The sequence below is a fragment of the Marmota flaviventris genome, chromosome 11 (assembly GCF_047511675.1).
Source record: "Marmota flaviventris isolate mMarFla1 chromosome 11, mMarFla1.hap1, whole genome shotgun sequence".
Classification (NCBI taxonomy): domain Eukaryota; kingdom Metazoa; phylum Chordata; class Mammalia; order Rodentia; family Sciuridae; genus Marmota; species Marmota flaviventris.
Window position 1 is genome coordinate 17,839,385 of NC_092508.1, and position 20,242 is coordinate 17,859,626.

Below are 20,242 nucleotides of genomic sequence, written 5' to 3' on the forward strand. Positions count from 1 at the left end.
TGTAAGCATTGTAAGGAGAGAAAAAAAGATAATATTTTATGTTGTATTCAGTACGTGCCCGTCCAGTCCTTGTTCCCAGTGATCCACATGAATTTAATTCATATAATTCTCACCGTCACATTGTGAAGTACTTACTAGTATTAGCCTCTCTGATTTACGCTGCTTGAGCACAGACAGATAAGCAACTTGCCCAAGGTTATACCCCTAGTAGGTGGCACCATTGGAATTGGAATCCAAGCACGCACGCCTAACCATCCCTGGCCTTAAGAATGACGCCAGAACCATTAATAAAGACACACGTAAGAGTTCCTTTCTATTCACTTTTATGCTCCTTGTTTTAGGATTTATATTCCCAGACCCACGTAGCTTCCCTGGCCCCCACAGAACTATAACCCATTTCGCCAATCTTGGGCGCAAGAGAGAGAGGTGGATGTGGTCCTTGAAGAGGAGCATAGTTAGGTCAAAAGGGGATAAGCCAAGTGGGAATGCTACTATTTGGTGGAGGAGGTGAAGGTTGCTTAGGTACCCCGCTAAGACAGGGCTCTTACGTCACGTATGACGCAAATAAGCGTAAGAGCCGGGGGTGGAGATGTCGTCACCACCCGCCTGCGGTTGGCCGAGTTGCCTTGAGAGGGGCAAGTAGACCCCGCCTTGGAGGTGGGTGGGAAGTGGCAGGCCCCGCCTTGGCTCCGCTGGAAGGCTCCCGCCAGCGTCGCTGTGACTCTGGCGGGGGATCCAGCGCTTGGAGCCTGGAAGGATGCGGCGCCCGCGGCGGCCTGGGGGTCCCGGGGGATCCGGGGGCCTCCGGCTGCTCGTCTGCCTCCTGCTGCTGAGCAGCCACCCGGGAGGCTGCAGCGCCATTAGTGCCCACGGTCAGGAGGAAACTTGGGGGGTGGGGGCAATATGGGGCTGGGAGCAAAACTCGGTGCGGGGGTGGGGTGAGGGAAAGTGTCGTGAAGGTAAGAAGCCCAGGTAGAATATGTGTATGGGATGGGGTGGAGGAGGCACAGCGCGACGAGGACACGAGAGGGACGAAAGGGGCGTAGGCCTGGAGGTGGGGCTGGGAATGTGCGGGCGGGACCTAAGAGAAGTGGGCTCAGGAGAAAATTGCTGGTTCAGGAGGAGAAATGGACGTGCATGGGGGTAGAGGGGCTTAAAGACGGGCTACAGGACCTCAGGAGCAAGTCTTGCCGAGGCACCAGGGAGGTGGTGACCTGTGGTGAAAAATGGGGGAGGGGGGGCAGGGAGGTAGGAAGAGGGAGAGGTAACGGTGATCTCTGGGCGATAAGAGCTGGGGCCCGTAGGCAACCCCTAGAGGATTGGGCTGGGGAAAAGGTCAGGATTTCTCTTTAAGTCTAGAGAGACCGGTTGCTGAGATCTAATCTCCTATAAGAGGGGCCAGCTGGGAGAGGGAGCAGAAGAGGATGAAGAGGGGAGGGTCGTTCTCTGTACCCCTCCCCACAGCCAGGCCTGGTGCTGACTCACATCTGTGCGGACAGAGGCTGTCAGCGCTGACTCACGGGCCGGGGGTGGGGGTGGGAAGGTGGCGCATGGGGGAAGGGGCGCAGCCTCGCCATCTGGCCCCCTCTTTCCCCACCCGGGCTTGGAGACCAACGCAGGGGTTCTTCCTGTGACGCTGTGGGTTAACAAGATGGAGCGGAGGGGTCAGGTCCTCTGGAGACTCCTCTCCCGTCAACCCCTCCCTCTCCCGCAATTCCCTCCTGACAAGCCCTTCCGCAGCTCCAGGCTTCAGCACCACGGACAGCGCAGCGGCACGGGTCTGGAACCGCTAGCCAGGAACACTCTGACCCTCTCCCTCCACGCGGGGGAGGTGCATTAGACTTTCCGCCTTGTCTGAGTTCCAGGCTATTAAACTTAGGAGGCTTTCGAAGATTTGGGGAAGTAAATTTTCCTTCTGGATTTGGCCAAAAACTCTCCCATAGTAATTTTATGAAAACAACATGATCCTCTAACACGACTGTCCCCGCCCCCGCCCTTGCCTTGGGCAAGTTGCTTTTCTGTCTGTGCTCAAGCAGCGTAAAGCAGAAAGGCTGCTGCTTCTCAACTCTCAGTAAAGCGACTGGAGGCTCTTAAGGATTCGGACTTTAAAATCCAGAGCCGGATCTCATGCTTTCTTCTGTTCAGGATTCTAGGCCTCTTCCCTACTCTCCTCCCAGATTAAAGGCTTTTTTAGAATGAAAGAATGGGCCCCGTCTGGTTTTCCTGTTTCCCTGCCTTTCCATCCATCCTACCATTCTGTGTGGGGGTGTCTGAGCTTCTGCTTACCTGTCCCTCTACAGGCTGTCTATTTGATCGTAGACTCTGCTCTCACCTCGAAGTATGCATTCAGGGTGAGTAAGACCCAGGCATAGGACTCACAAGACAGAGAGGTACAACAAAAAACAAGTGGGAGTCCCAGAAGGGAGGAGAGGGACAGTCTTGGGATAAGGAGCCCTGACCTTAAGGAACAAGAGAGAAGGTGGAGAAAGTGCTATTCATTGGCAACCTGGACTTTGATAGGTCTCTTGTTCAAGATTTCTGATACCACTTTTGTCCTCTCAGATGGCTTGTTTGGACAGTGCCAGGTGGGAGTGGGGCAGGCACGGCCCCTTTTGCAAGTCACCTCCCCAGTTCTCCAACGCTTACAAGGTGTGCTCCGACAGCTCATGTCTCAAGGTAAGATCTGGATGCACTGGAGGAGAGAGATTCAAGCTTGGTTAGATATGAGTAGGGAAGTAAGGGACCACCTGACCCAAAGACTTCTCTTTCTGAAATATTCTTGTCATGCCAACTTCTGGAAACTCACCTTCCTAGATCTTGCTGGAGAAGGGGACAAGAAAAGGATGTGATAAAATCCTAAAGACTGGCTGTTCACATCTGAACTCTGGACTCTAAAAGCACTGGAAGAAGCCAGCATCTGTCTCTTTAGGTCCAGTTTTACTCCCTGGGACTGTCTGAGTGTTCTCCACAGATTCTAAGGTCCTTAGGCAAGAGAACACCCCACTCATTCAATTGATTCATTCAGCACGTATCTATTGAGTATTTACTATGTGAGGGGGGGGGCAGGATGGGGGCATAGTTCTAGATGTTGGGGATGTAACAGGGAATAAAACAAAGATCTCTGTCTATTGGGGTTTATGTTTGGGGGGAAGAAACACTATATTAGTTAGAAAATAAATAGTATGCTAGAAGGTAATAAATGGATATTAGGGTAGGCTAGAAAGTGCCATAGAACATTACAGCAGAATAAAGGGACCTGAAATGGTGAATTAGAAAGCTGCACTATACATTTTTGAATATATGTAAATTTTGAACAGACTGTAAGGAGAAGGGAGAGTTTGCCAGGAGGTTATTCAAGGAAAGAGTGTTTCAGGCAGACCAAACAGCTAGGTCAAAAGCCCTAAGGCAGGAGCAAATTTTAGGAACACCATGGATGCCACTATAACTGATAGAAAAGTGATGGAAAGGAAAAATAGAAGTCACATTTGGGTAAGAAATGGGGGAAGGAATGTAGTCATTGTAGGGACTCAAGGGAATGTATGGCATTGGTTCCACTCTGAGTACAAGAGAAAACCATTGCAGGGTTTTAGCACAGTTGTGCATGATCTAACTTCTATTTTAAAAGGATTATTCTTGCTTCTGTGTTGAGAATACACAGAATGTAGAGAGAGTCAAGGTTTGAAGCAGGAAGTCCAGTGAAAGCTGCCATAATAACTCGGGTAAGAGATGAGTGTAGTTTGGACTAGGGCGATGATAAAATACTAGATATGGCTGTAAAAAGAGAAGTCAGAAATGACATCCACATTGTATTGCCCAGACAACTGAATCAGTGGAGATGTCATTAACTATGATGGGGGAAATTGCACACACACACACACAAAAAAAAACTTTAGGTAAAGTTGGGGGATGTTTAGTTTTTGATATGTTGAGTTTAACATGTCTGTGCAGGTAGGATGGAATTCAAACCTGTGAGATAGGATTTTGAGAGAGAGGACCAGAATAGAGTTATAAATTTGGGATTCTTTGGCATAGAGATGGCAAATATATCTATAAGGTAGATGGCTTAACCAAAGGATTGAGTATATATGAAGAAGAAGACTAAGGATAAAGCCCTGGAGAATTCTTTTTTTGTGTGTGAGAGTGGAGTGTACAGGGATTGAACTCAGGGGTACTCTGTGACTGAACCACATCCCCAGCCATATTTTGTATTTTTTAAATATCTTTATTTATTTATTTTTATGTGGTCTGAGGATTGAATCCAGTGCCTCACATGTGTGAGGCAGGTGCTCTACCACTGAGCTACAGCCCCAGCCCCCCTATTTTGTATTTTATTTAGAGAGAGAGTGTCACTGAGTTGCTTAGTGCCTCATTTTTGCTGAGGCTGGCTTTGAACTCAAGATCCTCCTGCCTCAGCCTCCCGAGCCACTGGAATTACAGGCGGGCACTGCACCTGGCAAGCCCTGGAGAATTCTAATAACCTTTTCCCTGAATTACATCATGAAGTGTCCCATAATACAAGGCCCGAATTCTGAAGGGAGAGGGAAGATGGAAGGAGGGAGTAGTCTCAATGTTCCCATTCATAGTTTAAATGTATGACACATTTTGATTAAACTTAAAACATTTGATATTCTAGTGCAAATATAAATGGCAAATTAGAAAGCTGCAGTGTACATTTTTGAATATATGTAAATTTTGAACAGACTGTAAGGAGAAAGAAGAGTTTGCCAGGACTTTAAGGCCAAAAATACATTCTCCAAGTCAACTGCTCTGTGTGTATGGCTCTGCAGGTCCAGTCCTCAGACTCAGACGGCTGTATCATCTGGAATCTGTTAGGACCTAGGTGGATGGCCAGTTTCCAGGCAGACTTTGTTAACTGTTAGAGTCCAACATGTACAACATGGGGGTACTGTGACCCAGACTCAACCACAGAAGGAAAGAGACTTTGAAGCTGAGCTTATTTAGGTTAAGAAAGAAGGAGGAGGAAGAGGGTGAAAGGGGAGGAGGAGGAGGAGCAGGAGAAGAAGAGACTTAGAATCGGAAGCTAGTGAGGTAGGAGGAGTGTTCAATGTCCCAGATGCCAAGTGAAAATCTACCAAAGAGGGAGAGATCAACATTGTCAAATGATGATGACAGGTTAAGAAAAATGAGATCTGGGAACTGGCCATTGGATTTAGATAAGCATAATTCACTGCTGACAATTCACTTTGGCGAAGTAGTAGTAAAATCCTGAATAGAGGGGCTGGGGCTGGGGCTTAGTGGTAGAGCGCTTGCCTTGCACACGTGAGGCACAGGGTTCAAGGCCCAGCACCACATATAAATAAATAAATAAATGAAATAAAGGTATTGTGTTCATCTACAACTAAAAAAAAAATTTAAAAATAAAATAAAATCCTGAATAGAGTAGATTGAGAGGGAATGGGAGGAAAGAAATTGGATAGAGTGTTGTAGATAAGTCTTTCAAGGAATCTTGCTACAAAGAAATGGGATCATAACTGAAGGGAAATGTGATGCTAAATAGTAGTTTTTTTAGATGGAAAAATATTGCATCATGTTTTTATGCTGATGGCAACAATTCAGTAGAAAATGGAGAAGAGGATGATGTAGGAAATAGGGGAGAATTTCGGGAGGGGTGTTCTTGAGTAGGTAAGAGGGAACAGAATCTAGTGCTCAACTGGAAGAATTAAATTTAAATAGGAGCACAGGTAGTTAATCAAATATTAAAAGGCAAGAAGGCAGATAGAGATGTTGGTAGATCCCAGAATATTTGTGAAGAGCACCACAGATTATAAACCCAGAACATGGAAGAAAAAATGGGGGTAGAGAGTGGGAGATTATTCTTTAAGAATGGGTGGCTGGTCTTTCCTGAGAGCAGAGTTTCATGGGGTTAAAGGGTCAAACAGAAGATCTGCTTCAGGGTAAGATGATGATTATAACAAATATGAGAATGATAATGATGACAACCCTGATGAGGAGAGGATGTAGAGGTTTAAAGCAAGTGTCCACTGATTTAGAGTTTTCTAAGCACTTTCATTTCCATGGTCACACTTGATCCTCACAATCACATTGTGAGCTATGTGATATTCCCATATGGAAACTGAGGTTCAGGAAAATAATAATAATAGCTATAATAATAGCGTTGTTGCAAGTTCATTATGTGACAGGCACTATTCTATTTAATATATGTTATTTTAGTTAATACAAAAATCTTAGGAGAGGGCCAGGATTGTGGCTCAGGGGTAACGTGCTTGCCTAGCATGCGTGAGGCACTGGGTTCAGTTCTCAGCACCACATACAAATAAATAAAATAAAGGTCCATCAACAACTAAAAATTATATATATACATATCTTAGGTGGTATAAATGCCCATCTTATGGAGGAGAGAATTGAGATAATTGAGGCTCAGCAATCTTCCCAAAATCACTGAATTTCTCAGTGGCAGAGGCAGATTCAAACCCAAGCAGTCTGACTGCAAAAGCTGGACCTGAGGGTGAGAAAAAGCAGCTCATATCACCCTGTGGGTCTCCAGCCTCCTCCACTGCCTCTCTGCTCTGCCAAACTCAATGCACTGCAGTGTAGGTGTTGTGCTTTTTGTGACTGGGCCCCCAGACTCCTCACCCACTCTCACCTATCATTGCCCAACAGGATTATCCTGGCATGATGACCTCACACAGTATGTGATCTCCCAGGAAATGGAGCGCATCCCCAGGCTTCGCCCCCCAGAGCCCCGGCCAAGGGACAGGTAGGCAGCCTTTCTCAGCAACCTTAGTGTATTGAGGCTGGAGGTGTGTGGTCTTCTTGATGGTGAAAAGGGAGGGGAAGGGAAGAAGAGGGTACCAAGGTCATCAGACTGAAACACAGATAAAAGAGATTCAGGAATGGTCACTCTCTGACATGCTCACATGCCTAGTAGGAGCTGGGTGCACCCTGGGGATCAAAAAAAAAAGTATTAAAAATACACTCAAAAACATTATTTGGAAGTGTTAGACCCTGTCTCAAAAAAAAAAAAAAAAAAAACCCAAAATTAGAAGGGCTGGGGTTGTAGTTCAGCAAAAGAGTGCCCTTGCTTTCTATTCCTAGTACCACCAAAAAAGTCATTATTTGATATTTTATAAGACTCATAAAAGAGTTATCTTAGGTAGATTAGAATTTTGTTGAAGTCACTTAACATTCAGTTTCATCACTATGTGGAATTGTTTATGGCAGGAGCTATCACCATTTTTCCATGGCTAGGACCTCTAAGGCAGTGTCCAGACCCAGCAAAGCGGAAGAAAAGCAATGAGGTTCACTGAGCTCAGAAGAAAGCATGCGGCAGGGGTGGGGGTGACAGGGCAGTCTTGAATGTTTGAACATACACAAGGAGAACCAGCACACAAGGACAACTAGGCACACTGCAGCCACAGTTCATCTTTAGAGGCTCAAGCTGCTTTTCCTGCTCCCATTCTGCCCTCGTCCAATCCTAGCCATATGCTTCCCTGGCCCCAGCAGCTCTGTTTGGGGACCTAGGCATGCTTACCAAGGAGGCAGATACCTCAACCCAGGCTTGTCTCTCTGACTTTCCCCATGTCCTTCTGGTGCATCTCCTGTCCCCTGAGGTCACCTCATTTCTTAAGAGGTCAGGCTTACTCTACTTGTCTGACCCCCTGCCCCCATCTCTTCCTCGTAAGCTCTCTATCCCCTTGCTGCATAAACCATCACACACACACTTTGCTTTCCTCCCCAGATCTGGCTTGGTGCCCAGGAGACCTGGTCCTGCTGGGGAGCTGCTTTCACAGGGCACCCCCACTGGTTCTTCCCCTGCTGCCCAGGGGCTTCCTCGACCTCCCATGGGTGGGGGTGGAGCTGGGGCAGGCTCCCCACTGTCCCCTCTGCAGGCTGAGTTGCTGCCTCCTCTCTTGGAGCATCTTCTGCTGCCCCCACAGGCTCCCCACCCTGCCCTGAGTTATGAACCTACCTTGTTGCAGCCCTACCTGTTCCACCAGGTGAGCCCTTGACTCCGGCCCTTCCCCACCTTCCATCCCTCCGTTCTGACTTTTTCCCTTACTGGTATCTCTGAATTTCCTCAGTTTGGCTCCCGTGATGGCTCCCGGAGCCCAGAGAGCTCATCAGGAATGGTCAGTGTTGGCCCCCTGCCCAAGGCCGAAGCTCCTCCCCTCTTCAGCAGAACTGCATCCAAGGGCATGTTTGGGGCCCATTCTGGTCACTCCTATGGGGACCTTCCTGGGCCCTCACCTGCTCAGCTTTTCCAGGATTCAGCATTGCTTTACTTGGCCCAGGACTTGCCAGTGCCCAACAGGGCTAGGACACCAAGGCTACCAGAGCAAGGGGGCAGCAGTCGGGCAGAAGACTCTTCAGAGGGGTATGAGCAGGAAGGACGAGTGGATCGTGGGGAGAAGCCTCCTTCCCCAGCAGTGCAGCCAGGTAACAGACCTCAGCATTCACCTCCCTGACTAAGGAAGCTGCTTTGGGAGAACCATGGGGTGCCTTCCTGACTACCCATACATCTGTTGAAGTGTCCCCAAAATCATCCATACATTTAACTAGTGTCTACTGACAAAGTGATCTCTGTAGGCACTAGCATAGATGGGAGTACTGTGGGGTGCGAACTGGATAATAATCTTCAGATGAAGAACTGAAATGCCCATAGAGGGCCTGGAGTTTGGTATTGGCTCCAGAGAGGTCTTTTCCCCAAAGTGTGTACAAGGGCTGGGAAGGGGATGGTATCAGTGTCCTATTATTTAAGAAAAATCACTTAAATGTGCTAGTCCACCCTCCCAGTCAGTTCATTCCATCATCTGCCCTAAGCTCTGTGTCTGGCCCCCAGCGGATATAGCCCTGCAGAGACTGGCCGCTGTCTTGGCGGGCTATGGAGTGGAGCTGCGTCAACTGACCCCTGAGCAGCTTTCCACGCTCTCGACCCTGCTGCAGCTGCTTCCCAAGGCCACAGGAAGAAATCCAGGTGAGTGTCCAAGCAGAGAGACCAGCGACTCCCAAATCCAAGGAGGCTTCTAGCCTCACCTGTCAAGACCACAGGGAGAAGCCCAAAGGGAAAGAGTCAGAGTCAAGGTCAGGGGAAGAGAGATTTTTTTGAGACACAGAGTAATTTCCAGCAAACAGCAGAGAGCAAGTGGTAGGGTGATGAAATGAGGAGTTTGATCAAGAAAAGACTAAAGGGTGGAAGTAATGGAAGAGAAGATATGGGCAGGGGGACTGGGGGAGACATGAAGAAGGGTGGGTCAATGCTAATGAGGACACGAGGAGTGCGTGGCCTGTGAGTAGAGGCCAAAAATTGATGGGTAGAGGGAGAACTGAACAAAGAATAGCTTAGAGAGATATGGCCAATGATGAATGGAGAAGTTAAGAAAGCAGTGCCTTATAAGGCAGAACCAAAGAGGAATGAGGCCATCAATAGAGTCTTGGTCACTAAAACAAGATCAAGGCCACGGCAGATAGAACAGGCTCAGGGGCTCCAGCCCCTTCTCCCACCTGTGTTGTTGTGTAGATGTTGTTCTTGGCCCTTTTCCGCAGACTCTTGTTTTTCCTATCTCTACAGGAGGGATTGTAAATGTTGGAGCTGATGTCAAGAAAGTAAGTTCCCAGCACCTCCCTGACCTGTAAATTTCCCATGGCAGTACACTCCCTTGTTGAAACCTAAATCTCAGAATCAGGACTTAGAATCTGTATCCTCCAGTCCCTCATCTTGGGCCCAGAGAGCTCACATTGTCTGTAGTTTTATATCAAGCTGTTGGCAGAGCTGGAATTAGAAACCAGAATTCTTGATTCATTCCTCTTTCACTAAAATCCTTTCAGACTATTCTCTGGGGATTCCTGCAGCAAGAGAAGAGTTGAGAGAAGGCAGGCTCCTGACCATCTGTAGCTGGAGGAGCTCTGTTCTCTCCATTTTAGGTGTCAGACTTCCAAGATATTGTAGCTGAACAAAAAGTCTTAAAAACATTGCCTGCTGTTCATCTTCTAACCTCACCCCAGCTTTTCTGGCTCCAGAAGTTCCTCCCACTCCTCCAACTCCATCCCATGGATAATTACAGATCATGTTTACTCATTCAATCTTTTATTCATTCATTCATCCACTTGGCTCACATTTCTGGATGCGCTGCACCAGGCCCTGGCTTAAGCTCCACTGTGGAAAGCTCAGAGTCCAGGGTGTGGCCCCCCTCCCACAAACCCCTCCACTGTAGGTAGTCCACACCTTCATTCTCTCTTCTAACAGACAATGGAGGAGCAGGTGCAGGGTGGAGACAGAGCAGAACCTCCACCCCCCACCCCCTTCCTGCCTGGGTACCCCACTGCCAGCCCTATCTCCAATAAAGACCAGCAGCTGCTGAGCCCTGCCTCCTCTGAGTCCCCCAAAGCTGTGAGTCTCCCCGCTACACCTGTCCTGCTGGAGAAGAAAAGTTCATTGGGCCAAATCCAGCCCACAGTGGTGGGACAACCTTTAGCTCGGCCATCAGCAGAGGAGTATGGCTACATCGTCACTGACCAGAAGTAAGGGCTCCAGCTCAGAGAAACCTTTCAGTCCCTTGGGGTTGGGCTGGCCCATCTGGCGGGAAGCAAAAGCAGAAATCCAAATGTGAAAGACAGGGAGGTGGAAGCAGCTCTGCATCCTTGGAGGTGGCTTGTTTTAAGAAAGTGACTGAGAATATCCCCACTTTCCTTCCTCTGCCTGCTACCCGCCTCCAGACCCCTGAGCCTGGCTGCAGGAGTGAAGCTGCTGGAGATCCTGGCTGAGCATGTGCACATGTCCTCAGGCAGCTTCATCAACATCAGGTGGGGCGGCTATCTTAATGGGGCAGTGGCAGGGGTCTAGAAGACAGCTTGAGCCCTGCAGTGGCTGGAGGAAAGGAAGACAAGTTCTGGGGTCAGACTCAGGGGAGGAAAGGAAGACAAGTTCTGGGGTTAGAGATGCTCCCAGCTGTACTGAAGGTACAGCCACACCTATCCTTGCTGCTGGTTCCATTCATTATCTGCCTGCCATCAGACACCACTGTGGGGGCATCCCTGACCTGCTCCAGCCCCATCCTTTAATGGGGAGAGAGCCAGAGTTGGCCTCTCTGTTAGAGCCTGGTGTCTAGGGTAGGTAAGGCAGTAACATAGCACCTACTTGGCAGTGTGGTGGGACCGGCCCTCACCTTCCGCATCCGGCACAATGAACAGAACCTGTCTTTGGCGGATGTGACCCAGCAAGCTGGTAAATACCACCCACAACCTCAAGCCCAGGCTTGACCCTCGACCCAGTATCCTAATATCCAGGCCCGGGGCTGATGCTCCCTTTAAATATCCCTGGCCCACATGCCATCTAGGCCCTACCTGCCACCTGGCATAGTATGACATGGGATGGAGACCATATAGGACTGGAGAGAGCCTGACCTGTGTCCTCTCTGCAGGGCTGGTGAAGTCTGAACTGGAAGCACAGACAGGGCTCCAGATCTTACAGACAGGAGTGGGACAGGTAGGCACTATCCCAGGGGGCTGATGTTGTCCACAAGAGATGGAGGCAAACTTGACAGTACAACTGAGCAGAAACCTCATTTATCTGGCTGGCCAGCCCCCCACCCCCCTTTTGCCAACCAGCCCCTCCCCGTGCATTTCCTTTTATGGCCAGCAGATGGCCCCAGTGGCCCCTCCTCCCTGTGGGACCAGCCTTTTAAAGAAAGGCCTATGCTTGGAAGAACTGAGATGCCCTTGGTCTCCTGCAACAAAGTCTCTCAATTCTAAGGGGAAACTTGGCACAGAAGAAACACAATACTCAAAATATGTTTGTAGTCAACATCTAACACTTATGCCTCACACTCCAGTATTCCATTCTGCTAGTTCCTTCCCCACTTCTTCCTGTCTGTCTTTATATGGAAATCTTTCTGAAGGAAGTCACCCCCAGTGTCTCTGGCACTTGAGTTGTCTGATGGGGATGAGAAGGAGCACCTGAGCCATTCTGACCTCACAGCTTTGCCCCAGGAAATGTCCTAGCAAGGATCAGGACAGGGGCATGGGTGACAAGCAGCACCTAAGTCCACCCCCCAACCCACACCACTACCTCCCTTCCTGATTCTGACTTTGTTCCTACAGAGGGAGGAGGCGGCCGCAGTCCTTCCCCGACCAGCCCACAGCACCTCTCCCATGCGTTCAGTGCTGCTTACTCTGGTGGCCCTGGCAGGTGTTGCTGGGCTACTAGTGGCTTTGGCAGTGGCTCTGTGTATGCGCCAGCACTCGAGACAGCGGGACAAGGAGCGCCTGGCAGCCCTGGGGCCTGAGGGAGCCCATGGTGACACTACTTTTGAGTACCAGGTGTGCAATCCCAGAAGGTTGTCAAGGGGAGGAAGAGCAAGGGGCTGAGGAGTCTGGGTCTTGCTTGGAGTGAAGGTGGGAGTGCAATGGCGAGCGAGTTGTCATCCCTAGGAATGTCCAGGCAGAGACTGAAGAGGGTCCAGCAGATGTTGTGAGGGAATTTCTGAATGAATGGGAATTCCCACATGCAGCAGATATTTCCAGAAGTTCATTCCAATGCTATGATTCTGAGGGTCTAGGATTTCACCCTGTAATATCTGAGGTTGTTATAAACCACACGCAAGCAGAAAACTCTGACAAGGATGAGGGCCAGGGTAGAAGATTCTACCTCAGAGGAGTTGGGTTCAAGGGTGTGCCTAGAGACCTAGACTTGAACCTAGGCCCCTGTTGAAAGGCTTCAGAGGACCCACAGGCCTCACCTGATTCTTCTTCCTCTGCAGGACCTATGTCGCCAGCACATGGCCACAAAGTCCCTGTTCAACCGGGCCGAGGGTCCACCAGAGCCTTCGAGGGTGAGCAGTGTGTCCTCCCAGTTCAGTGATGCGGCTCAGGCCAGCCCCAGCTCCCACAGCAGCACACCATCCTGGTGCGAGGAGCCTGCCCAGGCCAACATGGACATCTCCACGGGACACATGATTCTGGTCAGGACAGGGCTTGGGTCCTGAAAGGGGAGGGAACAGGATGGTGGGAGAATTAGGACTGGCGGTGTAGGCCAGAGCCTCGCTGTGGTGCCCCTGCAGGCATACATGGAGGACCACCTGCGGAACCGGGACCGCCTGGCCAAGGAGTGGCAAGCCCTGTGTGCCTACCAAGCAGAGCCGAACACCTGCGCCACTGCCCAGGGAGAGGGCAACATCAAAAAGAACCGCCATCCGGACTTCCTGCCCTGTAAGTGAGCCCTGACTAGGCTGGCCCCTGCTCTCTGCTGGGACCTCTGAAGGGCTGTGAGGAAAGTGCTGGGCTCCTACTCCTGGCTTAGGCTGAGTGGCAGAGGTGCCAGGACCCCAGTGACCAGAGGGTCATCTGGGGTGGGATGTCGGGTCTGTGCAGATGATCATGCCCGCATCAAGCTGAAGGTGGAGAGCAGCCCTTCTCGAAGTGATTACATCAACGCCAGCCCCATTGTGAGTGGCCCTGACTCCATCCTCCTCCTCTGCCCCATTTGTGTCCTGCCTTTCTTGACTTCATTCTCTGTGGTCACCTCCCACCTCACCCAAGTCCCTGGAATTGTGGGGCTGATATTCTAGTATGGAAATAAGGGCTTCTCTGTCTTCCCTGGCCCGGTCTCTTTGACCAAGCCTCTCCATAGTAGCAGTGCCCATTCTGGCTCTTGATGTATCTTCCTGCCCTCAGATTGAACATGACCCGCGGATGCCAGCCTACATAGCTACACAGGGTCCGCTGTCCCATACCATCGCTGACTTCTGGCAGGTGGGCTCTTGGAATGACCTCTGGGGATCAGGGGACTTTGTGGTCAGTAAGGGCCAGTCATGTTACAGTGGGAGGTTAGAGTGCAGTTTATTTGGGTCTCTGTCCACAGATGGTATGGGAGAGTGGCTGCACTGTCATCGTCATGCTGACTCCACTGGTGGAGGATGGTGTCAAGCAGTGTGACCGCTACTGGCCAGATGAGGGCTCCTCTCTGTATCACGTATATGAGGTCAGCAGGGTCCCCACACCAAGGAGAAGACAAGAGTGGAGTGGGGCAGATGAATGATGGCCTGCCTAGTCATTCATGTATTTATATGAATATATGTGCATAGACACATATATGTACATATATATATATATATATATGCACACACATACCTACATATACATATATGTCTGCCTGTATGTCCTGTCTAGGGTCAAAAAAGTGTTTATAGGGACTTAGAATAAAAGTATAGAAATAAAACCACTGAAACTGAGATAAGAAGCTAAGAGCCATGATTATGTGCGACAGAGAAAATAAGTATACCCAAAATCAGAGAGTAAGACCTACTTTAATTGAGTCTAACTGAGCTCTGAGTTTCCCAATGGCCAAAGCAAAGAAAGAAATATCACCAGTCACACATGTTGCTTACGTAAAATAGAAAAAAAAAATGTGTTCTCATTGGGTGAGAAGATAGATAGGTATGGGGGGAGGAGACAGAGACAAAGCAGGGGAAGGCAGTAGAGATTCCAGACAAATGGGAGACAGTGATCCCCTGTAAGACAAGGGATCTTAAGAACACAATAGAAGTTGCTCATGGCCAGATAATCCCGGATAGTACTTTTTTCATTATCAATGAGCACTCTATAGTCTTTGTTCTTTATAAGCCTTTTGTCGGTCCTGCTCATGGGTAAAGGAAAAAATTGAATAGAAATATTATGAAATTTCATCAAAGTTTGTGATCGACTAGCAAACTTTGGAAGACCTGTGAGAAGGAGCAAGGAGAGGCTCCAACCTCTAGAAGTTAATAGTAATAGTTGTTCTGGATGGAAAAGTCACCAGTTGTCCTGAGCAGTAGATAAACGACATAGGCTGCCAGGGTTCTTGAGGACAGCTAGGACAGGTGGGGCGGTGTGGAGTGGTGCATTGCCTGAAGAATTTCTGGAGCGAGGTGGGGACCCCCCCCCCCCGCCCCGAGGCCCGGGTTGCGAGGGATGCGTGCGCAGCCTGGAGGCGGGAGCGTTCCTGCGGCGCTCAGGTCCCACGGTCCGGGCAGGTGAACCTGGTGTCGGAGCACATCTGGTGCGAAGACTTCCTGGTGCGGAGCTTCTACCTGAAGAACGTGCAGACCCAGGAGACGCGGACGCTCACGCAGTTCCACTTCCTCAGCTGGCCGGCAGAGGGCACTCCGGCCTCCACCCGGCCGCTGCTGGACTTCCGCAGGTGAAAAGCTCGACAAGGGGCTGGACTCCCTCGTGTCCCCTTCGCCCTCCAGCTCCTCCTGGTGCCCCAGGTCTAATTTGGAGCCTCGGCCCTTGACCCCTGCCGCCCGCCCACCACCCTCTCGCCCAAAGCCATCCCCAGCCCGTGACTGGTCTCAGTCTGGCCAGCTGTGTGCTTCTCCCACCCTCTCTTTCTCCCTGCCTCTCTGTGGCTGCCTCCTAATTTCCCAGCTTTCCTGCAAAAGGGCAAACGTTGTTTGTAGCTGCCCTCCCTGTCTCCGCTCCTCCACTGGACTTTGCTTCCTGCCCTGCCACCCTGCAAATTTCTCCCACCTTCCTTCTTTCCATCCCTCCCTCGTGGCCACTATCGATTCTGTGATCTGCAGCTAGTATTCTCACTCTAGATGCATAGTTACAAGGGGAGCCGAAAAGCAGCTGAAAGCCAAGGGCAAGAGTACAGAAAGGACTGAGACTGTCAGAGGGAGGGCAGTAGGGTGTCTGCCTTGGGAACTCCTTGGAGCAGGGGCAGAAGCTAACTGAGGAGGGCTGGGGTCGTAGTTCGGTGGTAGAGCACTTGCCTTAGCATGTGTGAGGTCCTGGGTTCAATCCCCAGAATGGGGGAGAGGGAGAGAAGCTGAGGGACTCAACCTGTTGTGACACTGGAACCAAGACCAGGCCAGAACTCCAGCGTCCCCTGCCCTTCCCCAGCCAGGCAGGTGGCTGGGAAGCAGGGCCTCTCTGCCCTGCAGTTATTGTGTGTTGCCAGTCTCTTGCCAGGCTGGCCTGGGTCTCTGGGCAGAGAATCAGAGCTAGGGTGGGGACCTGGGTATACTTTTTGAACATGAGGACAACTAGAGTCCCTGGATGGGAGCATATCTAAAAAGCAATGCCAGGGTGTTGGAGCTATTTCCATTTTTGACCTTTAAAAATCCTGATCAGGCTGAGGGTGTAGCTCAGCTGTGGAGTGCTTGCATAGCATGTGTGAGGCTCTGGGTTGCATCCCAGCACTGCCAAAAAAGTTAAAAATCCTGATAGGACCTTACATCGATCTGTTTTAGGGCTGCGTATATAAGCTAAAGGTTTGTAAGCTAGGCTAGAATTATGCAAATTCGGTTGGAATGAGACATCCGGAACAAATTAATCATTTTGGTGAAGGCCCACCAGAGGGAAGGCAAATTAATAAAGGAAGTCCTAGAAAGTGACCCTGGGCAAGTTTCTTGGCCTCCCTCTATTCTCTTACCTGTGAAATGAGGCTGATGACACATACTTTAGGGGACTATTACAAGATTTAATAGGATCAAACATGTAAAATCTAGTTGTACAAAGCAAGGACTCAGTTAATTCCAGATACTATTTATGATCATTATTATGAACCAGCTGAAAACAATCATTGTGACCCCCATTCAACCCCAGCCTTCTGATGCACCCACCAGTATGCTAGAAAGCCACATGGACTCCTGTAAAACCATTCAAAGTCCCCTGGTCCCTTAGCTGGAGGATCATTAAGTCCCAAGTTCCTCCTGAAACAATCTGACCCCTAAGAAGTTCCTCCCTATCCTGAGGGTATTAGGAGTCTGCCAGTGACTCTCAAAGACAGAAGGTTATAAGGGATGATGGAAGATTAGATAAGGCCACTGAGGGAGGGAGAAACCCCTGCTCTTTGCTGAACTGTGGTCAAGGGTAGAGAGAAGCATCCAAAGTCCAAGTGGACCCTAAGCCTGAATATAACCCAGACATAGAATGCCCGGGCAGAGGTGAGGTTGATTCAGGGAGACAGGCGGCAACCCAGTGTTCAGAGATGAGTGGTTTTCCTCCCTTGGCCAGAGGAAGTGTGTGCCCAGTGTGACCTGATGTCACTGCTGGTGATGACCATTAGGAGTCTGAATGAGGAGGGGTGTGGTCTGGGTATTTGTAGAGGATGAGCAGAATAATGCCCTAGAAGTTACCCCTTGGATTCTGGCAGAGGCAGCTATTAATGTTATTGTGTGTTGTCATGATTAGTAGCTATCATTTATTGAGCACCCACTGTGTGCCATATCTTGCACTTAGTCCTTTACATAGATTTCTTATGTCATAAGAACCCTAAGGAAAAGATTACTATTATTATATCACCCACTTTACAGGTAAGAAATTTGAGGTTCAAAGAGGTTAAATCCAGGAACATAGCTTGGGCACATAGCTCCTAAGTGACAAGTCAACCCCAGTGCCACCCACACAAATTCTTGATTCTTTGCCTCCAGCCCTGACTTCTTTCTCCAACCCTCTTCCCACTGCCCTGGCCATGGGGGGGCGGGGGGGGGGAGGCAGACGATAAGGCCAACAGGTATGTTCTGGGCTCCCTTCCTCACTGCTGGTGCCCAGTGGTGCTCACAGCCATTTCTCATTGCAGGAAGGTGAACAAGTGCTACCGGGGCCGCTCCTGCCCCATCATCGTGCATTGCAGGTTGGTGGGGACAAAAAGTGCAGGGCAGCCCAGGCTTGGAGAGTCCCCAGGCTGGAGTCTTCCTGAGTCCCATCCTTCTTTGGCCTTGCTCCCTCTGTACATCTCCCATGCACATTGCCGGCCCGTCCCCTGAAGACTGGCACACTCTAGTCCACAGACTAAATCTGGCACAGCCTGTTTTTAGTCTTTTTGTTTAGTGGCCCGTGAGCTAAGAATGGTTGAAGGGGAAAAAAAAGAATGTGACAGAGACTCTCTGTGACCCTTTCCACAGAAAGTTGGCCAAACAAAAGCCTGGCCCCTGGTTAGGGAGGGCTGTTCCCCCCACCCGCTGGTGTTTCCTCCACAGGACTGACCTATGGCTCTCCTTTTGGGTTGTCCCAGTGCCCAGGGATACCCCACAGTTCACAGGCTCCTCTCTCTTGGCCCAAGCCCCAGGGCCCAGGCACTATGACCTTTCTCTCATCCGTGGCTCACTAGCGCCCTCCCCGGGCCCACCCTAATGGATCAACCAGTGTTGTCTCCAACCCAAACTTCCAGGCCTCCTCCACCCCTCTCCCCCATTCTGCTGGGCCCCTCTGTTAAGCCTGTCAACAATTCCTCCTGTTACAGTGATGGTGCAGGGAGGACTGGCACCTACATCCTCATTGACATGGTACTGAACCGCATGGCAAAAGGTAAGGACCATCCCCACAGTGCTCGAAGCTCTAGGGCGGTGGCTTGAGGCTCCCCAGCACCAGGTGCCTGGGAGCTTATGGAGGAGCAGTCTTGTCAGGCTTTGCCCCATCCTCCACACCACCCCCCACCTCTGGATGCCCCGGGATTTCTTTGCCCTAGCCTCCTCTGGACACCCCTGCAGCCTGGTGTTCTACCCTTTTTCCAGGAGTGAAAGAGATTGACATTGCTGCCACCCTGGAACATGTCCGTGACCAGCGACCTGGCCTTGTCCGCTCTAAGGTGACTGTGCCTTCCTGCCCTGACTCTAGCTGCCACCCTTCCCTAGCAGCCATGTCAGCCACCCTGGGGACAGCAGCAGCAGCCTGCTTCTCCCTTCTACCTCTGGACTTCCCTAGGAGGCTCTCCTCCCAAGAAACCTGCCCAGTACCCCCATCTGTGGAAAACCCCTCAGGGCAAAAACATAGACCAGGTCTCCCCATGACTCTCCTGTCATTGCCCTTCCCTAGGACCAGTTTGAATTTGCCCTGACAGCTGTGGCAGAGGAGGTGAACGCCATCCTCAAGGCCCTACCCCAGTGAGACTCCCACGCCCCCTAGTGGGCAGCCCAGCCTCCGTTCCTTCTGCCTGTGTGAGCATCTATCTGTATATCTACTCCTCAGCCCTAGCCCACCACCTTGGTCCCTCTGGGCCCACCCAGCCCTTCCAAGAGCAGTGTGCAAGGGAGGAGAAGTGGGAAGGGCAGGCCTGTCCAGCTTCACACATGCCAGAGTTGGGGTAGCTCCTGGGGGAGCTGGCAGTGGCCAGGAGGAGAGGAGAGGCCGTGGGCAGCAAGCCTACCCAGAGCCTTCTCCTGCCTGAATTCCCTGGCCCCTCTTTGTGGTTCTGGATGCTCCCGACACCTCCGTGTATTTCCCTGGCCTGCTGTGTGGACAGAGCAGGGTGGGGTGCACCAGCTTTCCCAGCCCTGCTACTGCTGGCCTGCCACCTTGACCCCCACAAGAGGACTCTCCTCCCTGCCCCCAGGCCTCCTCTCTCTACCCTCCCACCATGTGCCAATCAACCTCTCTCCCTCTGGCACAAGAGAGCATTTCTAGAAAAATCTACTTTTGTATCAATGTGAATAAAGTTAGTGTTGTCTGTGCAGCTGCAACCCTGACTCCTTCGTGTTTCTGTTTGCTCTGCTTCCAGACCAGCCTCAGCCCTGGTCCCAGCTGAGCCCTTTCCATCTCTCCTTAGAGGATGGGACACTGCAGCCTGGAGGCTCGCTTCCCTCCATCTGATCAGTGGTGTGTTAGGCGTACATAACCACCAGGCAGTCCTTGTTTACCCTGTTTCTAGGTGGCTGGCAGTCTCCAAGGTGTCTCACGTTTATTAACTTGATCTTCACAAGCCACCACCCAGGATTAGCCTCTTTCGAAGATGAAGAGGCTGCAGCATGGCCCTGGCCCAGGTGGTACATCCTTGTAAGTGGTAGAGTTAGGACCAGACCCAGCAGCTTGATTTCCCTGCTGTCTTCCCTCTCAAGTCTGGGCAGCTGTTTTGTGCACTTTGTCCTGGGGAATAACTTTCATATGGTGCAGGACTGAGGTTAGGCCCTGTGAAGGTCACTCTATAGCAAACTCTGACAGTGGTGCCAGGAAGACCTCTTTACCTAGGGGGGTGGGGTGAGGGGGGATTCTTCTCCCTTTCTGTCCCACCCCAGCTTCCAGGTACCTCCCTTATGAAGCATTCCTTCTCCCAGCAGTCCTCACCTGTGTGCCAAGAGGTGCCCTTGGACAATGATGGTGGACACAGAGCCTGAGGCCTGGGCCACATAGGAGTTAGGACCACTTACCCATGTAGAGGCTCAGTCTCCCAGAGCAAATACCATCTGCCAGAGTGGGAAGTGAAGGGACCAGCCAGCACAACACAGGCCCCTGCTGTCCGTCCACTCTGCCAAGGTACAATCCAATGTGCTCAACATCTCAGGGC

At 50.7% G+C, this 20,242-nt stretch overlaps 1 protein-coding gene across 2 annotated transcripts; it reads left to right on the forward strand.

Moving 5' to 3' along the window:
• Positions 1-751: 751 nt before the first annotated feature.
• Ptprn (protein tyrosine phosphatase receptor type N) lies at positions 752-19,393 on the forward strand. 2 transcript variants are annotated; one of them, XM_027941850.2, is made up of 23 exons: positions 752-872; positions 2,301-2,351; positions 2,563-2,676; positions 6,643-6,739; positions 7,721-7,979; positions 8,064-8,418; positions 8,822-8,956; positions 9,551-9,585; positions 10,226-10,500; positions 10,696-10,782; positions 11,124-11,203; positions 11,400-11,464; positions 12,079-12,297; positions 12,738-12,938; positions 13,038-13,185; positions 13,348-13,421; positions 13,651-13,728; positions 13,838-13,957; positions 14,988-15,154; positions 17,543-17,596; positions 18,206-18,270; positions 18,477-18,550; positions 18,778-19,393. In XM_027941850.2, the coding sequence occupies exons 1-23, from the start codon at positions 758-760 to the stop codon at positions 18,847-18,849; spliced, it is 2,940 nt and encodes a 979-aa protein (XP_027797651.1). In that variant the 5' UTR covers positions 752-757; the 3' UTR covers positions 18,850-19,393. The 2 variants fall into 2 exon arrangements, with proteins under 2 accessions (XP_027797651.1, XP_027797650.1); XM_027941849.2 differs by lacking the exon at positions 10,696-10,782 and having other exon boundaries at positions 758-872.
• The last annotated feature ends 849 nt before the right edge of the window (positions 19,394-20,242 follow it).

Bases quoted from the DNA above. Each gene is read 5' to 3' on its own strand.
- Ptprn (XM_027941850.2), top strand. From the start codon at position 758: ATGCGGCGCCCGCGGCGGCCTGGGGGTCCCGGGGGATCCGGGGGCCTC. The intron at 10,501-10,695 runs GTAAGGGCTCCA...ACCCGCCTCCAG, and splicing joins TACATCGTCACTGACCAGAA to ACCCCTGAGCCTGGCTGCAG. The intron at 13,729-13,837 runs GTGGGCTCTTGG...CTCTGTCCACAG, and splicing joins CCATCGCTGACTTCTGGCAG to ATGGTATGGGAGAGTGGCTG.